Source organism: Anas platyrhynchos, chromosome 5, assembly GCF_047663525.1.
Source record: "Anas platyrhynchos isolate ZD024472 breed Pekin duck chromosome 5, IASCAAS_PekinDuck_T2T, whole genome shotgun sequence".
Lineage (NCBI taxonomy): Eukaryota > Metazoa > Chordata > Aves > Anseriformes > Anatidae > Anas > Anas platyrhynchos.
The window spans coordinates 30472020-30488354 of NC_092591.1; the positions used below are offsets into that span (position 1 = coordinate 30472020).

Consider the following 16335-nt stretch of genomic DNA (forward strand, 5'->3'; position numbering starts at 1 on the left):
AACCCCAAAACTACCAAAACCTCGAATCCTGCCAAAACCCCCACCCCCCCCAGAAACCCCAACCCCCTCACACCTCCCCCACCCCCTCGGACTCCCCCCTTTTTCCTCCCCTTTCCCGAGACGCCGCCCCCCGGCCCCACAGAGCCGCCCCCGCCGCCCTCCCTGAGGCAGCGGGCGGGCCTCCCGCATACAGGCTGGGGGACTACAACTCCCAGCGGGCAACGCGCGCCGCGCCGCGTTGCCTTCTGGGAATTGTAGTCCCCCGATACAGCCCCGCCCCTCCCTTTCCCCTCCCCGCTCTCCCCCTGCGGACTCCCCGCCCCACAAGCCCCCGCGCGCTGAGGCGGGCGGGCGGGGCCGCGCGGCGCAGGCGCGCTGCGCGCTGTTGTTGTGGCGGCGCGGCCCGCGGCTCCCCGGCCGGCAGCGATGAGCGACAACGACGACATCGAGGTGGAGAGCGACGTGAGTCCGCCGCTCCCCGCGGCCCCCGACGCTGCCCGGGTGCTGGTGGTGCCGGTGGCGGGGCGGTAACGCTTGGTTTCTCTCCCTCCCCCCTCCTCCACACGCCTCCTTCCGCACCCCCCCCCCCCACCCCTCCTTCGGCCTGCGGCCCCCTCAGGAGGAGCAGCCCCGCTTCCAGTCAGCGGTACGGGGGGGGGGTGGGGGGGTTGGGGGGTCTGGGGGGAGTTAAGGGGGGCTGAAGGGGGTTGGAGGGGTCTGGGGGGGGGTTGAGGGGGGTTGAGAGGGGATTGGAGGGGCCTGGGGGGTGTTGGGGGGTCTGAGGGGGATTGGGAGGGGGTCTGGGGGGTGTTATGGGGGCCTGAAGGGGGTTGGAGGGGTCTGGGGGGGTGTTATGGGGGCTTGGGGGGTGTTGGGGGGGGGCTAGGGGGTATTAGAGGGGGTCTGGGGGTGCTGAAGGGGGGTTAGGGGGGTATTGGGGGAGTCTGGGGGAGGCCTGAAGAGGTCTGGAGGGGGTTGGAGGGGTCTGGGGAGGTATTAGGGGGGGTCTGGGGGGGTATTGGGAGGTCTAGGGGGTGTTTGGGGGGGATCTGGGGGTTCTGATGTTGGGGGGGGTCTGGAGGGGTGGTTTCAAGGGGGTAGGAAGTACTGGGGGTGTTTATGGAGGTTGGGGATCTGCTATTGAGGGGGGCTCTAGGGGTGCTATTAGGGGTGGAGGGGTGTTGGGGAGAGATCTGGGGGCTCTGCTATTGGAGTTGGGGGGGTCTGCTATTTAGGGGGGGTGTTGGGGAGGTGAGGGGTGGTATTGGGGAGGTATTGGGGGTGGGGGGTGGTATTGGGGAGGTGGAGGGGCCTGGGGGTGATTATGGGGATCTGAGGGCTCTGCTATTGGGGTGGGCTGGGGCAGGTCTGGGATTATGGGGGAACTTGGGGCTGTTATTTGGGGAGGTGTGGGGGGAGATCCACGGGCTGTATCGGGGGGGATCTTGAGGCTGTGTTGGGTTATGGTTTTGGGGGATGCCTGTGGGGCGGTGGCTTTGGGGTGAGGAGGGTGTTCAGGGGGGATCTGAGGGTTCTGCCCAGGGATCACTGACTGTCGGGAGGGCACCCATGGGGTTTGTGTCCTGGGGGTGGGGCTGTTTAAAGGGGATCCCACAACAGGGGGCTGGGACAGCCAACACCGGCTCTTTTGGGGGTGCACGGGATGTGGGGCTTGTGGGGGGGGATACGAGGGGGTTGTGCCTTTTTCTTCCTGAGGGTAAGGGCGTGAGTGTCATGATGGGGAGGGGGGGGTGGCAAAGCTGCTGCCCCCCCTTTTAGGGCTGCCCCCAGCCGGGGCCCCCCCGGCTCTGCTGCAGGCTCCAGCGCTTCCCCCTGCAGCAGGAAGCCACCCACGGGCCGGGCCGTGCCACGGGGAAACCGAAAGCACTGCCGGGGCGGCCCTGTGACCCCTCCCTGCACACACCCCGTGACCCGGGGTCACACGGCGTGTCCGTCTGTCTGTCTGTCCCCGTCCCCCCCCTTGCAGGCAGACAAACGAGCCCACCACAACGCGCTGGAGCGCAAGCGGCGGGACCACATCAAGGACAGCTTCCACAGCCTGCGGGACTCCGTGCCCTCCCTGCAGGGAGAGAAGGTGAGGTTGTGGAGCGCGGTGCAGGGCTGGGGGGGGCGGGGGGGGCGTGTTTTTGGGTGTTCCAGCTTCTCTCCCTGCCCCCCCTCCCCACCTCAGGTGGCTTTGCTTCCTCCTCCTGCCTCGCCCGGCACAACGGCACCGGGCTGAGGGCTTGGCACGGGCAGGGCGATGGCACGGCCGGGGCAGAAATGTGACAGCACAGCCACGAGGGTGGTGGCATCCCCAAAAGCGTGGCCCCTGCGGGGTGCCCACCCCCTGGGGATCTGTGTAGGGTCCCCGAGAGGAGTTGGGGGGCATCCCGCTGTGCTTCCACGCAGCAAAACCCCCGCTGCTGCAGCAGAAGAGCCCACAGCAGCTGCCTCGTGGAGCCGAGGTCTTTATTTCGCCCCGTGCCCGCTTCCCACTATTGCTACAGGCATCCCGGGCCCAAATCCTGGACAAAGCCACAGAGTACATCCAGTACATGCGCCGGAAAAACCACACGCACCAGCAGGACATCGACGACCTCAAGCGGCAGAACGCGCTGCTGGAGCAGCAAGGTGAGCGGGGCAGAAAAAAAAGGGGGGGACGGGGACACGGTGGCACCCCCCGGGGTGACACATCCTGGCCCTGCCTCGCAGTGCGTGCCCTGGAGAAGGCCCGGTCGAGCGCCCAGCTGCAGGCCAACTACCCCTCGTCGGACAACAGCCTCTACACCAACCCCAAGGGCAGCGCCATCTCCGCTTTCGACGGCGGCTCCGACTCCAGCTCCGATTCGGAGCCCGAGGAGCCGCAGAACAGGAAGAAGCTGCGCATGGAGGCCAGCTAGGCCCCCCCCGCCCGCCGCCACTGCCGCCCCCGCGCCGGGGCCTGCGCCCTCCCGCCGGCCCCGTAAGGACTCGTCCTTCTCTCCTCGGGGCCTCTCGGACTGCGGCCTCGCAGCCCCCCCAGCGCCCCGACGGATTTGGGGGGGCCTGGGGACCGCGCGGAGATGCCCCCACCGCCCCCCCGCCGCTAGCGAGCCCCCCTCTCCGCGCTCCCCCCCACCCCAACACCTCCTCTTCGATTTTATATGAGCATTTCTATTTATACCCAGGGACCACCGCAGCCCAGAGCTGAGCGCCAGGCTGTGCAGGAGACGGGCAGCCCCCGTCCCCCACCCGCCCGCGGGGGGGTCTCGCTATTTATTTTCTGCCTGTGCAATTCCACCTGGCCCCCGCCGCGCCGCGGGGACGGCGCCCACCGCCCTCCACGGCACAGAGCTGCAGGGCTCGGGCTGGGTGGTCTGTGTCCTTCCCCGTCCCCCACCTCCCCATGCATCCCCCAGCCCCTTTTCCTCCCACCCTTGTGTCATTTTCTGAACCGCCCCCCCCCCGTAGGTGACCCCGTCCCGTTTCCCCCACCCCTTTTAACGCCGTTCATTCCATGGATCTAAAAGTATGTTGTACATACTGCCCAGAGTCGTCTTGCAAGTTAAGGCTTCCCTTTACTATAAGACTATAAATAATAAAAACAAAAAAACTTATTTTATCCTTCCCCATGGTGGCTGCCTCTTCTTGCGGGGGGTCCGCAGCTCCCTGCGCGTCGGGGTTGGGGCTGGCTCCGCGCTCCCCCTCGCCCCACGCACAGCCGAGGGCGGGCGGCAGCTCTGCTTTTTATTGGTGCCCTCAGCTCCCGCCGGGAGGGCGGCAGCTTTTTTTTTTTTGGTCTGGCTAGCACCCTGAGGACCTCGCTCTGCTCGGCCGCGCCGTCCGAAAGGAGCGGGGCCCTTACCCCGCCACCTCCAGGCCGGGCACGGGCTGCTGCGAGAAGTGCAGCACCGCCTTCACCACCTTCTCCGGGTGGATGTTGTAGACGGGATGCGTGGGCTGCTGCCGGAGGGGAGGAGAAAGCGCCTGAGACAGGCCCGGGGGGGTGCCCTACCCACCCTCCGGCACCCCCCCAAGCGATGCCAGCACCTACCAGGCGGTTTTCGGGGACGCCCAGGACCACCTCCTGGTGGAGGTTGCCGCTGCCGAAGTGCTGGGCGATGGCCAGCCCGCTCAGGCAGTAGCAGGTGTGGTAAAAATCCCGGGACCTGGCGGGGGGAACCCGAGGGCGCTGAGTTAACGGGGCTTGGGGGGCGCGAGGCTGCCCCCACCCCGCCTCGATACTCACTTTCCCGGCTTGTCGAGCAGCCCGCCGGCCGGGCACTGGCAGCACAGGAGGATGTACTCCTGCAGCGCCGCCTGGTCGAACATCCAGCGCGTCATGCCCAGCGCCGCGTCGTCTGCGGGGGCAAGGCGGGCGCTGAAACACCTCCGGGGTTGGCCTCAGGACGAGAGCAAACCTCCCCCGCCCCAGGAAACACCAGAATGCTTGCCCACAAGCCCATTTCTGCCCCCAAAAAGCCTTTTGGGGAGCCCACCGGGTATTTCTCCCCTCCCCACAGCCCCGGCTCACCCTGCGCGTGCAGCGCGTGGTGCAGCAGGGGCAGCAGCCCGGCCTGCCAGAAGGAGTAGCAGCCGTCCACCAGCTTGTTGCAGCGGCCCTGGAAGCCGCCCTCGAAGCGCATCTGCCGGCTGGTCACCCAGTGCTGCGGGGGGGACAGAGGGGAGCGGGTGACACCGTGAGAACGGGGACACCCCCCCCCAGCACCCCGGGATGCCCCCAAAATGCTCACCAGCAAGCTGCGCAGGTTCAGCAGCTGCTCCTTCTTCAGGATAACCAGCGCCGCTACGCCACAGAAGGTGTACCCGCCGTGGGCTTCCATGCCCGGCACCCCGCCGATGCCTCCCTCCCAGTTCTGGCACCTGCACAGGGGTGACAATGAGGACGGCACCCACAGCAGGGGGGACACAACGTCCCCTGCGCCCCCCCGGCCGGCTCCTCACCTGGCGATCCACTCGGCCGTCCCGGCGAAGAGTGCAGGGGTGAGGATGTTGGTGAGCGACGCCACCGCGGCGGCGCAGTAGGCGCTCCTGTGGGAAAAGGGGGCTGGGGGCTGCGGGGGGCACCCGCCCCATCCTCACAACCCCGGGGGGGCTCCGTGGGGCTCACCCCACACCGCACTGGGGAGGGGAAATGGGGCAGAGATGCGCTGTGGGGCGCTCACCCACCTGACGTCCACCTCGCCGCCGATGTGCATGAGGAAGGAGCCGTCGGGCTGCTTCAGCGCCTGCAGGTACTCCAGGAGCTTCTTCCTGCGGGATGTGGGGACGTGGGGCAGCACCGAGCTGGCCCCCACCCCGCTGCGGCCCCCACGTCGTGCCATGCCGGCCCCCCCGCTGTACCTGTCGATGACGCCGAACGCCTCCTCGGTGCCGATGATGCAGAGCGCGTTGACGGCGGCGTAGGTTGGGGCGAGGTGGGGGTGCTGCCCGGGGCCCCCCCCGAAGCCGCCGTGGGGGCTCTGGCAGCGGCTCAGGAACTGGCAGACGCTGCGGGGACGAGAGGAACAGCTGGGGAGGGGGACCCCAAAACGGCCACCCAGGTGGGGTAGGCTGAAGGACGTGCCACCGCCGTGGGCGACGGGTCCCCCACCTGAGCGAGGGAGAAGGGGACAGCCCCCGCCGTGCCCCCCAGGAGGTGGAAGCCAGGTCCCCCATCTCCCCCCTCTGTCACGAGACAGCACGAGCCGTGCCGGCCAGCAAGAATGGTGGCATTGATGGCCCCGAGGGACACAAAGCACTTTTGTGCCGGCGCCAGGGCCACGAGGATGGCGGGAGGTGGCCCTGGCGGACACGGGAGCGGGCACCTCCGGGCTCACGTGGGCGCAGCTGCGAGTCGGACACAGCTCGGGGCGGGGGTCCCGGTGCCCCCCAGGACCCAGGGGGGGGACTTACTCAGAGGCGACGGCGTCGGGGATGGGCTCCTCCAGCAGCTCCAAGCTGTGCAGGATCCAGTAGCAGAGCCAGGGGCGGCTGGCGTCCAGACACTGCGGGGACAGGAGGAGGGGAGCTGGGCTGGCAGCACCCCAAAACCCGCAGCTCTGGGGCACCCCGTGGGGACAGGCACGAGCCAAGGGGACCCGCAAGCAGCACCGGGAACCGCTCCACCTCTCCACCTGCCCCAGGGCCACCCAACAGCGAGGGATTCGGGGTGGGAAACACCCGGGGATAATTCAAGCAGCGCCCGGAGGCCGAAGGGGAGCCCCGGGGCAGGACGCCGGGGCCGTGCCTGGTACCTCGTAGGCTTCGCTCAGCTGCCGGAGGCCTCTCTTCAGGTAGTGGAAGTGCTTCTCCCGCTGCAGCACCAATCTGCAAGGCAGGCAGGGCGTCGCAGCGCCGCCAGCTCCAGCCCCGGGGACCCTTTAGCCACCAGAGCCAGAATTTGGGCTTTTTTTTTTTTTTTATCCTGATCCCAACTCCCCAGCGCGGGGACTTACTGCGCAGCGTGGTGGTTGGTCTTGTAGGCGTCGAACACCTCCTGCACCACCTCCTCCACTTTGCTCTGCGGGCACCGCCAGCACCGGGCTCAGCCCCGCCAGGAGCTGCCACCCTGTAACCCGGCCCCGCGGCGCCTTCCAGCAGCTCCCACCCGTTTTGGGTTTAAGGTCAAAGCCTCGCGGAACCCACCCCGCCCCACACCGCGTCCCGGGGGGCTGAGGGCACTGAGGCAAGAGGCGCAGATGGGGTTTAAAACAGCGGCGCCTTTCACCCCGAGGGGGGCATCCCAGGAGTGGGGTGTGGGGCGCGTTCCCCCCTGTTCCCCTTGTACCCGGCCCCAACACCCCTGGGAGCTGGGACTCCCGGCTCCAGGCTCCCCAGACCCTTCACCCCTTCCCCCCCTGCCCTCCCAGCTCCTTGCAGCGCCCCTCAAGCCCCCAGACCCCCAACCCTGAGCCCCCCCAGCCCCCAGCCCCCTACCTCCAGCCCTCCCCGGCCCCAAACCCCTTGGTCCCCAGACCCCAGACCCCCAACCCCAACCCCCCCCAGCCCCACCACCCCCTTTATCCCCAGCCCCCCAGACCCCTTGGCCCCCAGACCCCAGACCCCAAACCCCATGGTCCCCAGACCCCAAATCCCCAACCCCAAACCCCCCAGCCCCCAAGACCCCCGAACTCCCTCCCCATGCCCCTCAACCCCCCAGACCCCAACCCCAACCCCCCCCAGCCCCCTAAGCCCCCCCAGCCCCCTCCCCATGCCCCTCAACCCCCCAGCCCCCCAACCCCAACCCCCCCAGCCCCCCCACCCCCTTTATCCCCAGCCCCAAACCCCCTTCACCCCCTTCACCCCCCGCCCCCCCAGCCCCGTGCCCGTGCCCCCAGCCCCACCGGCACCTGCTCGCACGAGGTGTGTGTCCTCACACCATCGTCCCGCAGCCGCCGCCGCCCGCCGGGGCTCCGTGGCCAGGCTCCCGCCATGCTGCGGCCGGCCCGGGCGGGGGCAGCGGCACCGAGCGACGGCGGCCGGGCGGGAACACGCGGCCACGCCCCCTCCGCGCCTTTGGCCACGCCCCCCACTTGGCCACGCCCCCTTCCCTCTGGCCACGCCCCCTCCCCCGCCACCGCCCGGCTCCGGGAGCGGCGCGCGCGCGCGAAGGAGGCCGTGACGTCATGGCGGGCCGCGCGGCGGCCGCGTGTCGCCGGAGCCTGTCGCGACATCGCGATGCGGCGCCGCGGCGCGCTCTTGCGCCGTTGCACGGCTGCAGTAGCTTGTGCCGTTGCATTGCTGCGCCGTGTTGCACTGTTGCACCACGTTGCACTATTGCACAGTTGCACCAAGTTGCAACGCATTGCGCCGTTGCACTGCTGCACCATGTTGCACCATTGCACAGCTGCACTGTGTTGCAATGCCACATGGATGCTCCATGTTGCACATTTGTGCTGTTCCGCCACATTGCACTGTTGCATCACATTGCACTGTTGCACAGCTGCATTGTTGCACGTGTTGCGCCATTGCACTGCCACACCACGGTGCACCATTGCACTGCAGGGCATGGTGCACCATTGCACAGCTGCTCCATGTTGTACCATTGCACTGCTGCACCACATTGCACTGCTGTGCTGCATTGCACCGTTGCACAGCTGCACTGTGTTGTGCATTTGCAATATTGTGCCGCATTGCACTATTGTGCCGCATTGCACCATTGTGCAGCTGCACTGTGTTGCGCTGTTGCACAGATGCTCCACGATGCATGTTTGCAGTATTGCACCGCATTGCACTAGTACCACATTGCACTATTGCACGGCTGCACCGCGTTGCGCCATTGCATGGCTGCTCCATGTTGCACCATCACACTTCTGCGCTGTGTCACACCACCGTGCAATGGCACCACGGCGTCGTGCTGCACTGCTGGGGCACCGCGTTCGCTCTGCTGTGTTGCTGTGCGCTGCACCTGCACATCATGGTGCTGCGGGGTGGCCCCACTGCATGACCTCACTGCACGGTGTCACTGCCCTGTGCTGCGCTGCTGCATCGCTGAGCACGATGCTTCCCCACGCCACTGTCCCGGTGGCGTTGCATTGCTGCGTGCAGCCCTGCCTCGTTGCACCATGCCTCTGCCCCACGCCACTGCATGGCTGCACCACCGCTGCCCTGCTCCGTCTCCTCGTGCCACCACCGGGCTGCACCACACCACGAGGCCCTTGCCCAGGCCCTACTGCACGTGGGGCTGCCCCACGCTGCCCTGCTCTGTGCCCCTCACCCAAAAGCCCACCCCCAAGTGTCCCCAGCTCCATGCCTGGGTGTCCCCCCCAACACATCCCCACGCGTCCCCTTCCCCGTAGCCCCCCTGGTTCACCCCCATGCCCTGGGGCACCTCCCGGTGTTCCCCGGGTGCCTCCCGTTGCATCCCTGCATCCCCCCAGCTCCATCCCCCCCCATCATCCCCATCCCCTCCTCCAGCCCCGATGCCCCCCTCCGGTCCCCAGCTCCCCCCGACCCCCGTTACAGCCCCGCGCTGCCTCCCGGTGCCTCGGGGCATCTCCCGGTGCCCCCTCCGGTGCCTCCCGGTGTGTCCCCCCGGTGTCCCCCCGGGTGCATCCCCGCGTCCCCCCGGCGCATCCCCGCGCTCCGCCCCGGTGCCAGCCCGGCCGCCCGGAGCTGCGGCGCAGGAACCCGCCCCCGGTAACGGCGGTGGCGGCGGCGGCGGCGGCGGCGCGGGGCCGCCATGGCCAAGCAGTACGACGTGCTGTTCCGCCTGCTGCTGCTCGGAGACTCGGGCGTGGGCAAGACCTGCCTGCTCTGCCGCTTCACCGACAACGAGTTCCACCCCGCGCACATCTCCACCATCGGTACCGGCCCCGGGGGGACGCGGGGGAGCGGCGAGCAGCGGGGAACGGGGGGCAGCGGGAGAGCCGCAGAGCTGTTTTCCCAGCAAAAAAAAAAAAAAAAAAAAGGGAAAAACGGGGGAACCGGGAGCATCGCGGCACCACCGGGGAGCCGCCGCCGCCGCCGCCGCGCCCCGGAGCCGGGGAAGCCGCGGGCACCGGGGAGGCGCCGCGCTGGGAAAACGGGGACACCGGGGATGGGAGAGCCGGGGAAACGGGGAAACGGGGGCACCGCCGGCGGCTGGGGGCACCTGGGAAGCGGAAAAGCGGGGAGCGGCGGCAGCGGGGAGGCGGCGGGGAGCCCGGCCGGGAACCGGGGGCATCGCACAGCTCCGGCACCGGGGGTTGGGGGGGGGAACCGGGGAGGCACCGCGTGGGCCGGGGGGGGTGCACCGGGAGGGAGTGGGGAGGGGGGGCACAGAGCGGAGCCCTGCCCCCAAATCCCCCCCCCCAAATAAAAACAAACCATGTGCCCCCGGCCTGGCCAGGCGTGGACTTCAAGATGAAGACCATCGAGGTGGACGGCATCAAGGTGCGCATCCAGATCTGGTGAGTGCCGGGGGGGCCGCACCCCCCTGTTGTGCCCCCCCCCGGGGTGGGGTCGGGGCCTGGAGAGAGCGATGGGGCCCCCCCGACCCCCGCCATATCCCCAGGGACACGGCGGGGCAGGAGCGGTACCAGACCATCACCAAGCAGTACTACCGGCGGGCGCAGGTAGGGGCACGGCGGGGGGAAACTGAGGCACGGGGGGGGGCTGAGGAGGGGGGAAACGCTGCCCCCCCCCCCTCCCCGGCGCCTCTCCCGCAGGGCATCTTCCTGGTGTACGACATCGGCAGCGAGCGCTCCTACCAGCACATCGTCAAGTGGGCCAGCGACGTGGATGAGGTGGGGGTTTGGGGGGGTCGCCGAGGCGGTGACACGCTGGTTTTTATTTGGGGGGGGGGGGTGGGATGATGATGCACGCACCCCTCCCCCTGCCAGTACGCACCCGACGGTGTCCAGAAAATCCTCATCGGGAACAAGGCGGACGAGGAGCACAAGAGGCAAGTGGCCAAAGAGCAAGGGCTGCAGGTGAGCTGGGGGGGGGCAGGCACCCCCAGCATGGCCGCCCCCCCCTCAAAAAAAAAAGCTCGGTGCCCCCCCCAGGGCCTCCTGCACCCCGAGCAACCCCAGGCCGCCCGTGCTCCCTCCCAGCATGGCCAAGGACCCCGACCCCCCTGCGCTCTCCCCTGTAGCCAGAGCCCCTCCTGCACCTCCAGCGTGGCCAGGACCCCCTGTCTGCCCCCCAAAAATGCCGAGTGCCCCCCCCAAAATGCCCCCCCTGTCCCCCCACGGCACCCAGCACGTGGCCCTGGGGTCGCACCCCACGGGACCGCTGCCGTGCGTCTGTCCATGTGCCAGCGGGGAGCAGAGGGGCTGGAGGGGGGAGGCTGGAAGCAGGGGGGGTTGAGGGGGCAACCCCCCCCCCACCCCCCAAAATCACATCGGCGCCGCCGAGCCCTCGCCTTGCAGCTGGCCAGGGAGTATGGCATGGACTTCTACGAAACAAGTGCCTGCAGCAACCTGAACATCAAGGAGGTGCGCGGGGACAAAGCAGAGGGGGGAGGAAAAAAGGAGGGAGGCAGCCAGGGGGTGCCCCCCCCCTTCTCCTTCCCGGACCCCCCCCCCCGGGGCTCACCCCGCTCTTTCCCCGCAGTCCTTCACGCGGCTGACGGAGCTGGTGCTGCAGGCGCACCGCAAGGAGCTGGCGGGGCTGCGCGCCGCCGCCGCCCCCCCCGACCTGGCCCGGCTGGAGGAGGACGAGCAGCAGCCCCCGGGGGGGCAGGACAGCCCCAAGAGCTGCTGGTGTTGAAGCCCGTTCGTTCCTCCACCCCCCCATACACACACAACCCCCCCAGCTCCCCGCCGCCGCCGCCAGACCCGTTTTGGGGAGGGGGTGGGGGGGGAGCTTGGCGTGCGTGGGGGGGGGGGTCCCAGGCGCTGTTTGCACACCCCGCGCCCCCCTCCCGCCCCCCGGTTTTGCACACTCGGTTTCCACAATAAAGGAGATGCTGGAGCCCCCCCACACCTCCCCAGCTGGCTCGTCTGGTGCCACCGGGACGGCGTCACCCCGGCAGTGCCACCGCGGCGTCCTCGGCACCAGCCAGGGCACGGCAACCCGAGCGGCGATGAATAATGGAGGGGCCGGGCTGGTGTCCCCTTTCCTGGCTTGGGGACACGGCCGGGGGGCACGCAGGGACATCGAACAGCGGGCACTGGGGTGGCGGTGGGCACCAGGATGGGTGGGAACTGGGATGCCGTTCCTTACTGGGATGGGTGGGCACCAGTGGGTACCAGCCTACTGGTGGGCACCGGGACAAGGCCAACTGGTCCCAGCAGGCTGGGGAAGGGGAGGCGTGGAGGCAGCCGTCCCTCCCCGGGCACACCCAGCACCCCGTTATCTCCCTGCGCCCCAGCTGTGCGGGGCACCCTTTCCCCAACGGGGACAGCGCCCGTGCCCCACCCCACGGCGCTGTGAATTATTGAGGCAGCTTGGAGCATCGCCCCGGCCTTCCTCTGCCTCTTCCTCGTCCCCTTGGGCCGGTGCCAGCGGGTGGGACGGCTCCGGTTTCTGCCAAGTCACGGCGGGGCGCGGGGACTTTGGTGGCATCACGTGGGAGCCGGGCGGCCCCATTAAGGCAGGCGGGCAGCGGGCGGGCAGGCAGCAGAGCCGGAGCGCGCCCGCAGCCATGAGCGTCCCCGTGGCCAAGTCCTTCTACGACCTGAGCGCCACCTCCTTGCAGGGGGAGAAGGTGGACTTCAACGTCTTCCGGGGCCGCGTGGTCCTCATCGAGAACGTGGCGTCGCTCTGAGGCACCACGGTGCGGGATTACACCCAGCTCAACCAGCTGCAGGCTCGCTACCCGCGGCGGCTGGTGGTGCTGGGCTTCCCCTGCAACCAATTTGGCTACCAGGTAGGTGCCCGGCACGGGTTGGGGGGGTGGGTTATGAGGGGCGTTTGGGATGATGGCAGCACAACCCCGCTGTCCCCTTCCCCCCCGTCCCAGGAGAACGGCACCAACGAGGAGATCCTCAACTGCCTGAAGCATGTGCGGCCGGGGGGTGGCTTCGAGCCCAACTTCACCCTGTTCCAGAAGTGCCAGGTGAACGGGCAGGACACCCACCCCGTCTTCGCCTACCTGAAAGCCCACCTGCCCGCCCCGGTGGACGAACCCGACCACCTGATGAGCGAGCCCCGCTTCGTGGTGTGGAGCCCCGTGCGGCGCTCCGACATCTCCTGGAACTTCGAGAAGTTCCTGGTGGGGCCCGAGGGGGAACCTTTCCGCCGCTACAGCCCCCGCCTGCCCACCGCCCAGCTGGAGCCCGACATCCAGCGCCTCCTCAAGCTGGCCAAGTAGGGTCGCCCCCCCTACCCCGGGGACGGCCCCGGCCCTCCGCAGGGTGACGGCCCCCTCTGAAACCCCCACGGGGAGGGGGCCCGATGTGGCGGCGAGCCGGGGCCACCGGGGTGGCAGGCGCCCAAATGGGGTCGGCTGCAATAAAGGAGCTGGAGGCAGCGCCCGAGCAACCCTATTTGTGTCCCCCCAGTGGGCAGCTGGGGCCGGGGAGCGGCTGTGTGGGGTCGATAAGAGCCAGGCACGGTTGCAACCCCGCTGCGGGGGGGGGGGGGGGGGGAAGGAACAATTTTGGCAGCCCCAAGGTGAGCTGTGCGCTGCCTGCCCTGCCCTGCCCAGGAATGCGCAGCCCAGAGCAGGGGGGGGGGTGGGGGACAACGATCCTGCTGTGTAAATGGTTCAGGTGTGGGGTTTGGGAGGATTCGTGTGTGCCTGGGACACAAGGAAGGGTGGTGGGAAGGGAAAAAAGGTCGTTCCATCCCCGGCTCCCTTTGCTGGAGGGGCTCAGGGAGCTGAAAAGCACCCCCACCCCCTTCTGTCCCCATCCACGCATGGGGAACGATCCCAAAGCTCCCCAGCCTACAGCACCGAGCTGTTACACACTCACATTTATTGCCCACACGGGCCCCTTTGGGGTGGGACGAGGTGGCTGTGCCACCCTGAGCCATTTCAGGGTGGGTTTCTGGGCCCCCTCCCTTTCTTCAGTGCAAGGGGGGACACGGGAGGAGGCACAGCACGGGGCTGGAGCAGAGGACGCAGCATCCACACCCAGGCTGGAGGTTTGAACAGGAGCAGGAACGAGGCCCCCCAGCACCAGCAGCGCGGTCCCACAGCTCCACGGGCTTCAGAAGAGCGGGGTCATCTGGCGGGGGTCGTCAGGCAGGATGCTGATGGAGTCCTCGGCCCGGCCGCACAGCAGGCACAGCATGGTGTACTCCTGCAGCGGGACACAGCCGCGGGGGGCTCTCAGGCTGCTCGGACCCTCCCCGACTCCTCAACGCCGCTGGGGAAACCCGAGCCGGAGCTGGGGCCGGCACCCGATCCCCCGATTGCAATCGGACCGCGGCGGATTGAGTTTCATCCCCCCCTGGGACCCCATTTCCCCGGAGCCCATTTTCCAGCGTTTAAGCAGCCGAATGGGAAATGTGCCAGGGAGGAAGGCTGGGAAGCGCCGCGGTGAGCCCGAGGCTCCTGTTTCCTGCTCCTGCCAAGCTCCCGAGCTGCCCTCGAGGCGCTCACCTCCGAAGCTGCGCAGCTCCCTCCTGCGGCTGCTGGGGCAGGAGGGCAGCAGCAGGGCTCACGGCGCCTCTGGAGCCCGGGGAGAGGCTGCTGGGGACCCCCCTGTGAGGATGGGGACCCCCGTGGGGCCGTACCTGGTAGTCATCCACCACGCTGAAGGTGTACTCGTGGCGCGCGATCAGGTGGTGACAGTTCTTGCACAGGTCTGCGGGGGGGGGGAGCAGCTCAGGGGACGTGCCCACCTGAAGGGCTGACACCCCCCTGCCCCCCCCCCAGTCCCCAGGGTGGGTCCCCGAGCACAACCCACCCCCAGACCCTCACCCAATCCCAAATAACCTGCAGTAACCCACCAGAGCATCAGATCCTCCACAAGGAGCCGTCCCACAACACCAGGACCCCCCCACCCCAGATTATTCCTCCAGAGCACCAGGACCCCCCCAGGACCCCCCCATGACCCCCCATAGCACCAGATGCCCCCCAATACCCCCTCAAAGCACAAGACACCCCCCCAATAACCTCCCAGAACACCAGATACCCCATAACCACCCAGAGCACCAGGACCCCTCAATAACCCCTTCCAAAGAGCACCAGGGACCCCCCCATGACCTCACAGAGCACCAGGACCCCCAATACCCCCCAAAGGAGCACCAGGACCCCCCAATACCCCCCCAAGGAGCACGGGGACCCCCCCAATACCCCCCCAAGGAGCACGAGGACCCCCCCAATACTCCTGCTAAAGCATACGACCCTCCCCAAATAACGCCCCAGAGCACCAGAAGCCCCCAATAACCCCCCCAAAAAAGCACCAGGACCCCCCAATACCCCCCAAGGAGCACCAGGACCCCCAATACCTCCCCCAAAGAGCACCAGGACCCCCCAATACTCCCCCAAAGAGCACCAGGACCCCCCAATACTCCCCCAAAGAGCACCAGGGCCCTCAATACCTCCCCCCCAAGGAACACCAGGACCCCCAATACCCCCCTAAAGCACAAGACCCTCCCCAGATAACCCCCCAGAGCACCAGGACCCCTCAAATAACCCCTTGCAAAAAGCACCAGGACCCCCCTCCCCATGACCTCCCAGAGCATCAGGACCCCCCAATGCCCTCCCCAGAATACCAGGACCCCCCCCAAATACCCCCCCAACAGCATCAGACCCCCCAGTACCCCCCCAAGGACCACCAGGACCCCCCAATACCCCATTCAAAGAGCACCAGATGCCCCCAACACCCCCCCTAAAGCATATGACCCTCCCCAAATAACCCCCCTGAGCACCAGGACCCCTCAATACTCCCCCAAGGAGCACCAGGACCCCCCAATACCCCCCCCAAAGAGCACCAGGACCCCCCAAGCCCCCTCCCCATGCCCCCAGGACCCCTCCCCAGTACCCCCCAGCCCCCCCCCCGGCCCCACACGATCGTAGGTGACGATCTCGTCGTCCCCCCTCAGGCCGGCGGCGCGGTTGCCCAGCAGCACCAGGTCGCGGCGGCCGCACTGCGCGCAGCCCACGAAGTTGAGCAGGAAGGAGCCGCCCTCCAGGCAGGTGGTGCCCTGTGGGGAGGCACCCAGAGGCCCGGTAACGGTCCGTAACGGTCCCGTAACGGCCCCGTAACGGCCCCGTAACGGCAATGTAACGCACAGCCCCCCCTCCCCCTCAGCCCCTCCACCCGCCACTGTACCCGCTCGGGGAACTCGGTGCCCACACAGCCCCCGCACATCCCGCCCGCCGCCGCCGCTCTCGCGAGACTTCCGCCGAGGGGGTGGGGCGAGTAGCGATGGGCGTGGCTTTGTGCGAATAGGCGGGGTTATTGGGGCGAGTGGGCGGGGCTTGAGCTGGAAGGGGGCGTGGCCAATCGTAGCCCCGCCCCCCTGTAGCGGGGAGGGGGAGCGCAGCCCTGTGGGGGCACCCAGGGTTAATGGGGGGCACCCGGGGTTAATTAGGGGGTACCCAGGACTAATTGGGGGGACCAGGACTATTTGGGGGCACCCAGGGCTCATTAGTGGTGTACCAGGGCTAATTAGGGGGAGCCAGGACTAATTGGGGGGAGCAGCCAGGATTAATTAGGGGGAGCCAGGAGTAATTGGGGGGTACCAGGACTAATTGGGGGTACCCAGGACTAATTGGGGGGATACCAGGACTAACTGGGGGGGCATACAGGACTAATTAGGCGTACCCAGGACTAATTGGGGGGTACCAGGGCTATTTGGGGGCACCCAGGACTAACTGGGGGGGCACACGGGACTAATTAGGGGTACCCAGGACTAATTGGGGAGATACCAGGACTAACTGGGGGGGTACCAGGAGTATTTGGGGGCACCCCAAGCCGGCTGGGTTGCCCAGGGCTAGTGCAAGGTACCTGGGGAGGGGGTTACAGG

At 68.2% G+C, this 16335-nt stretch overlaps 5 protein-coding genes across 6 annotated transcripts; 3 read left to right on the forward strand and 2 right to left on the reverse strand.

The window, feature by feature from the left end:
- Positions 1-307: 307 nt before the first annotated feature.
- Positions 308-3043, forward strand: MAX (MYC associated factor X). Of its 2 annotated transcripts, none has more exons than XM_072038637.1 (5): positions 308-462; positions 620-646; positions 1988-2094; positions 2504-2634; positions 2716-3043. In XM_072038637.1, the coding sequence occupies exons 1-5, from the start codon at positions 427-429 to the stop codon at positions 2901-2903; spliced, it is 489 nt and encodes a 162-aa protein (XP_071894738.1). In that variant the 5' UTR covers positions 308-426; the 3' UTR covers positions 2904-3043. The 2 variants fall into 2 exon arrangements, with proteins under 2 accessions (XP_071894738.1, XP_038035657.1); XM_038179729.2 differs by having other exon boundaries at positions 312-462; positions 1988-2095; positions 2511-2634; positions 2716-3040.
- A 497-nt stretch (positions 3044-3540) lies between these two features.
- FNTB (farnesyltransferase, CAAX box, subunit beta) lies at positions 3541-7829 on the reverse strand. Its single transcript, XM_072038609.1, has 12 exons — positions 7335-7829; positions 6441-6505; positions 6240-6312; positions 5899-5990; positions 5347-5493; positions 5173-5256; positions 4948-5034; positions 4737-4866; positions 4517-4649; positions 4232-4343; positions 4037-4151; positions 3541-3945 (listed from the first exon to the last, which is right to left on the reverse strand). Exons 1-12 carry the CDS (start codon positions 7812-7814, stop codon positions 3844-3846), a joined length of 1620 nt encoding a protein of 539 aa, XP_071894710.1. The 5' UTR covers positions 7815-7829; the 3' UTR covers positions 3541-3843.
- Positions 7830-9035: 1206 nt separating this feature from the next.
- Positions 9036-11387, forward strand: RAB15 (RAB15, member RAS oncogene family). The gene is made up of 7 exons (XM_038179723.2): positions 9036-9290; positions 9815-9875; positions 9980-10040; positions 10134-10211; positions 10308-10397; positions 10839-10904; positions 11023-11387. Exons 1-7 carry the CDS (start codon positions 9167-9169, stop codon positions 11176-11178), a joined length of 636 nt encoding a protein of 211 aa, XP_038035651.2. The 5' UTR covers positions 9036-9166; the 3' UTR covers positions 11179-11387.
- A 232-nt stretch (positions 11388-11619) lies between these two features.
- On the forward strand, positions 11620-12883 carry GPX2 (glutathione peroxidase 2). The gene is made up of 2 exons (XM_027459004.3): positions 11620-12280; positions 12374-12883. Exons 1-2 carry the CDS (start codon positions 11621-11623, stop codon positions 12722-12724), a joined length of 1011 nt encoding a protein of 336 aa, XP_027314805.3. The 5' UTR covers position 11620; the 3' UTR covers positions 12725-12883.
- A 431-nt stretch (positions 12884-13314) lies between these two features.
- Positions 13315-15758, reverse strand: CHURC1 (churchill domain containing 1). Its single transcript, XM_038179731.2, has 4 exons — positions 15639-15758; positions 15375-15510; positions 14095-14165; positions 13315-13658 (listed from the first exon to the last, which is right to left on the reverse strand). The coding sequence occupies exons 1-4, from the start codon at positions 15675-15677 to the stop codon at positions 13566-13568; spliced, it is 339 nt and encodes a 112-aa protein (XP_038035659.1). The 5' UTR covers positions 15678-15758; the 3' UTR covers positions 13315-13565.
- Between the last annotated feature and the right edge of the window lie 577 nt (positions 15759-16335).

Bases quoted from the DNA above. Each gene is read 5' to 3' on its own strand.
- CHURC1 (XM_038179731.2), bottom strand. From the start codon at position 15,677: ATGTGCGGGGGCTGTGTGGGCACCGAGTTCCCCGAGCGG. The intron at 14,166-15,374 runs GTGTGGGGCCGG...CCCCCCCCGCAG, and splicing joins CGAGATCGTCACCTACGATC to ACCTGTGCAAGAACTGTCAC. The intron at 13,659-14,094 runs GTACGGCCCCAC...GTCCCGCTGCAG, and splicing joins GCGTGGTGGATGACTACCAG to GAGTACACCATGCTGTGCCT.
- FNTB (XM_072038609.1), bottom strand. From the start codon at position 7,814: ATGGTGCAGCAGTGCAACGGCGCAATGCGTTGCAACTTGGTGCAACTG. The intron at 6,506-7,334 runs GTGCCGGTGGGG...CGGTGCCCGCAG, and splicing joins CACACACCTCGTGCGAGCAG to AGCAAAGTGGAGGAGGTGGT. The intron at 4,152-4,231 runs GTGAGTATCGAG...TCCCCCCGCCAG, and splicing joins CTGCTCGACAAGCCGGGAAA to GTCCCGGGATTTTTACCACA.
- MAX (XM_072038637.1), top strand. From the start codon at position 427: ATGAGCGACAACGACGACATCGAGGTGGAGAGCGAC. The intron at 647-1,987 runs GTACGGGGGGGG...CCCCCCTTGCAG, and splicing joins AGCCCCGCTTCCAGTCAGCG to GCAGACAAACGAGCCCACCA. The intron at 2,635-2,715 runs GTGAGCGGGGCA...CCTGCCTCGCAG, and splicing joins CGCGCTGCTGGAGCAGCAAG to TGCGTGCCCTGGAGAAGGCC.
- RAB15 (XM_038179723.2), top strand. From the start codon at position 9,167: ATGGCCAAGCAGTACGACGTGCTGTTCCGCCTGCTGCTGCTCGGAGAC. The intron at 9,876-9,979 runs GTGAGTGCCGGG...CCATATCCCCAG, and splicing joins AAGGTGCGCATCCAGATCTG to GGACACGGCGGGGCAGGAGC. The intron at 10,905-11,022 runs GTGCGCGGGGAC...CTTTCCCCGCAG, and splicing joins GCAACCTGAACATCAAGGAG to TCCTTCACGCGGCTGACGGA.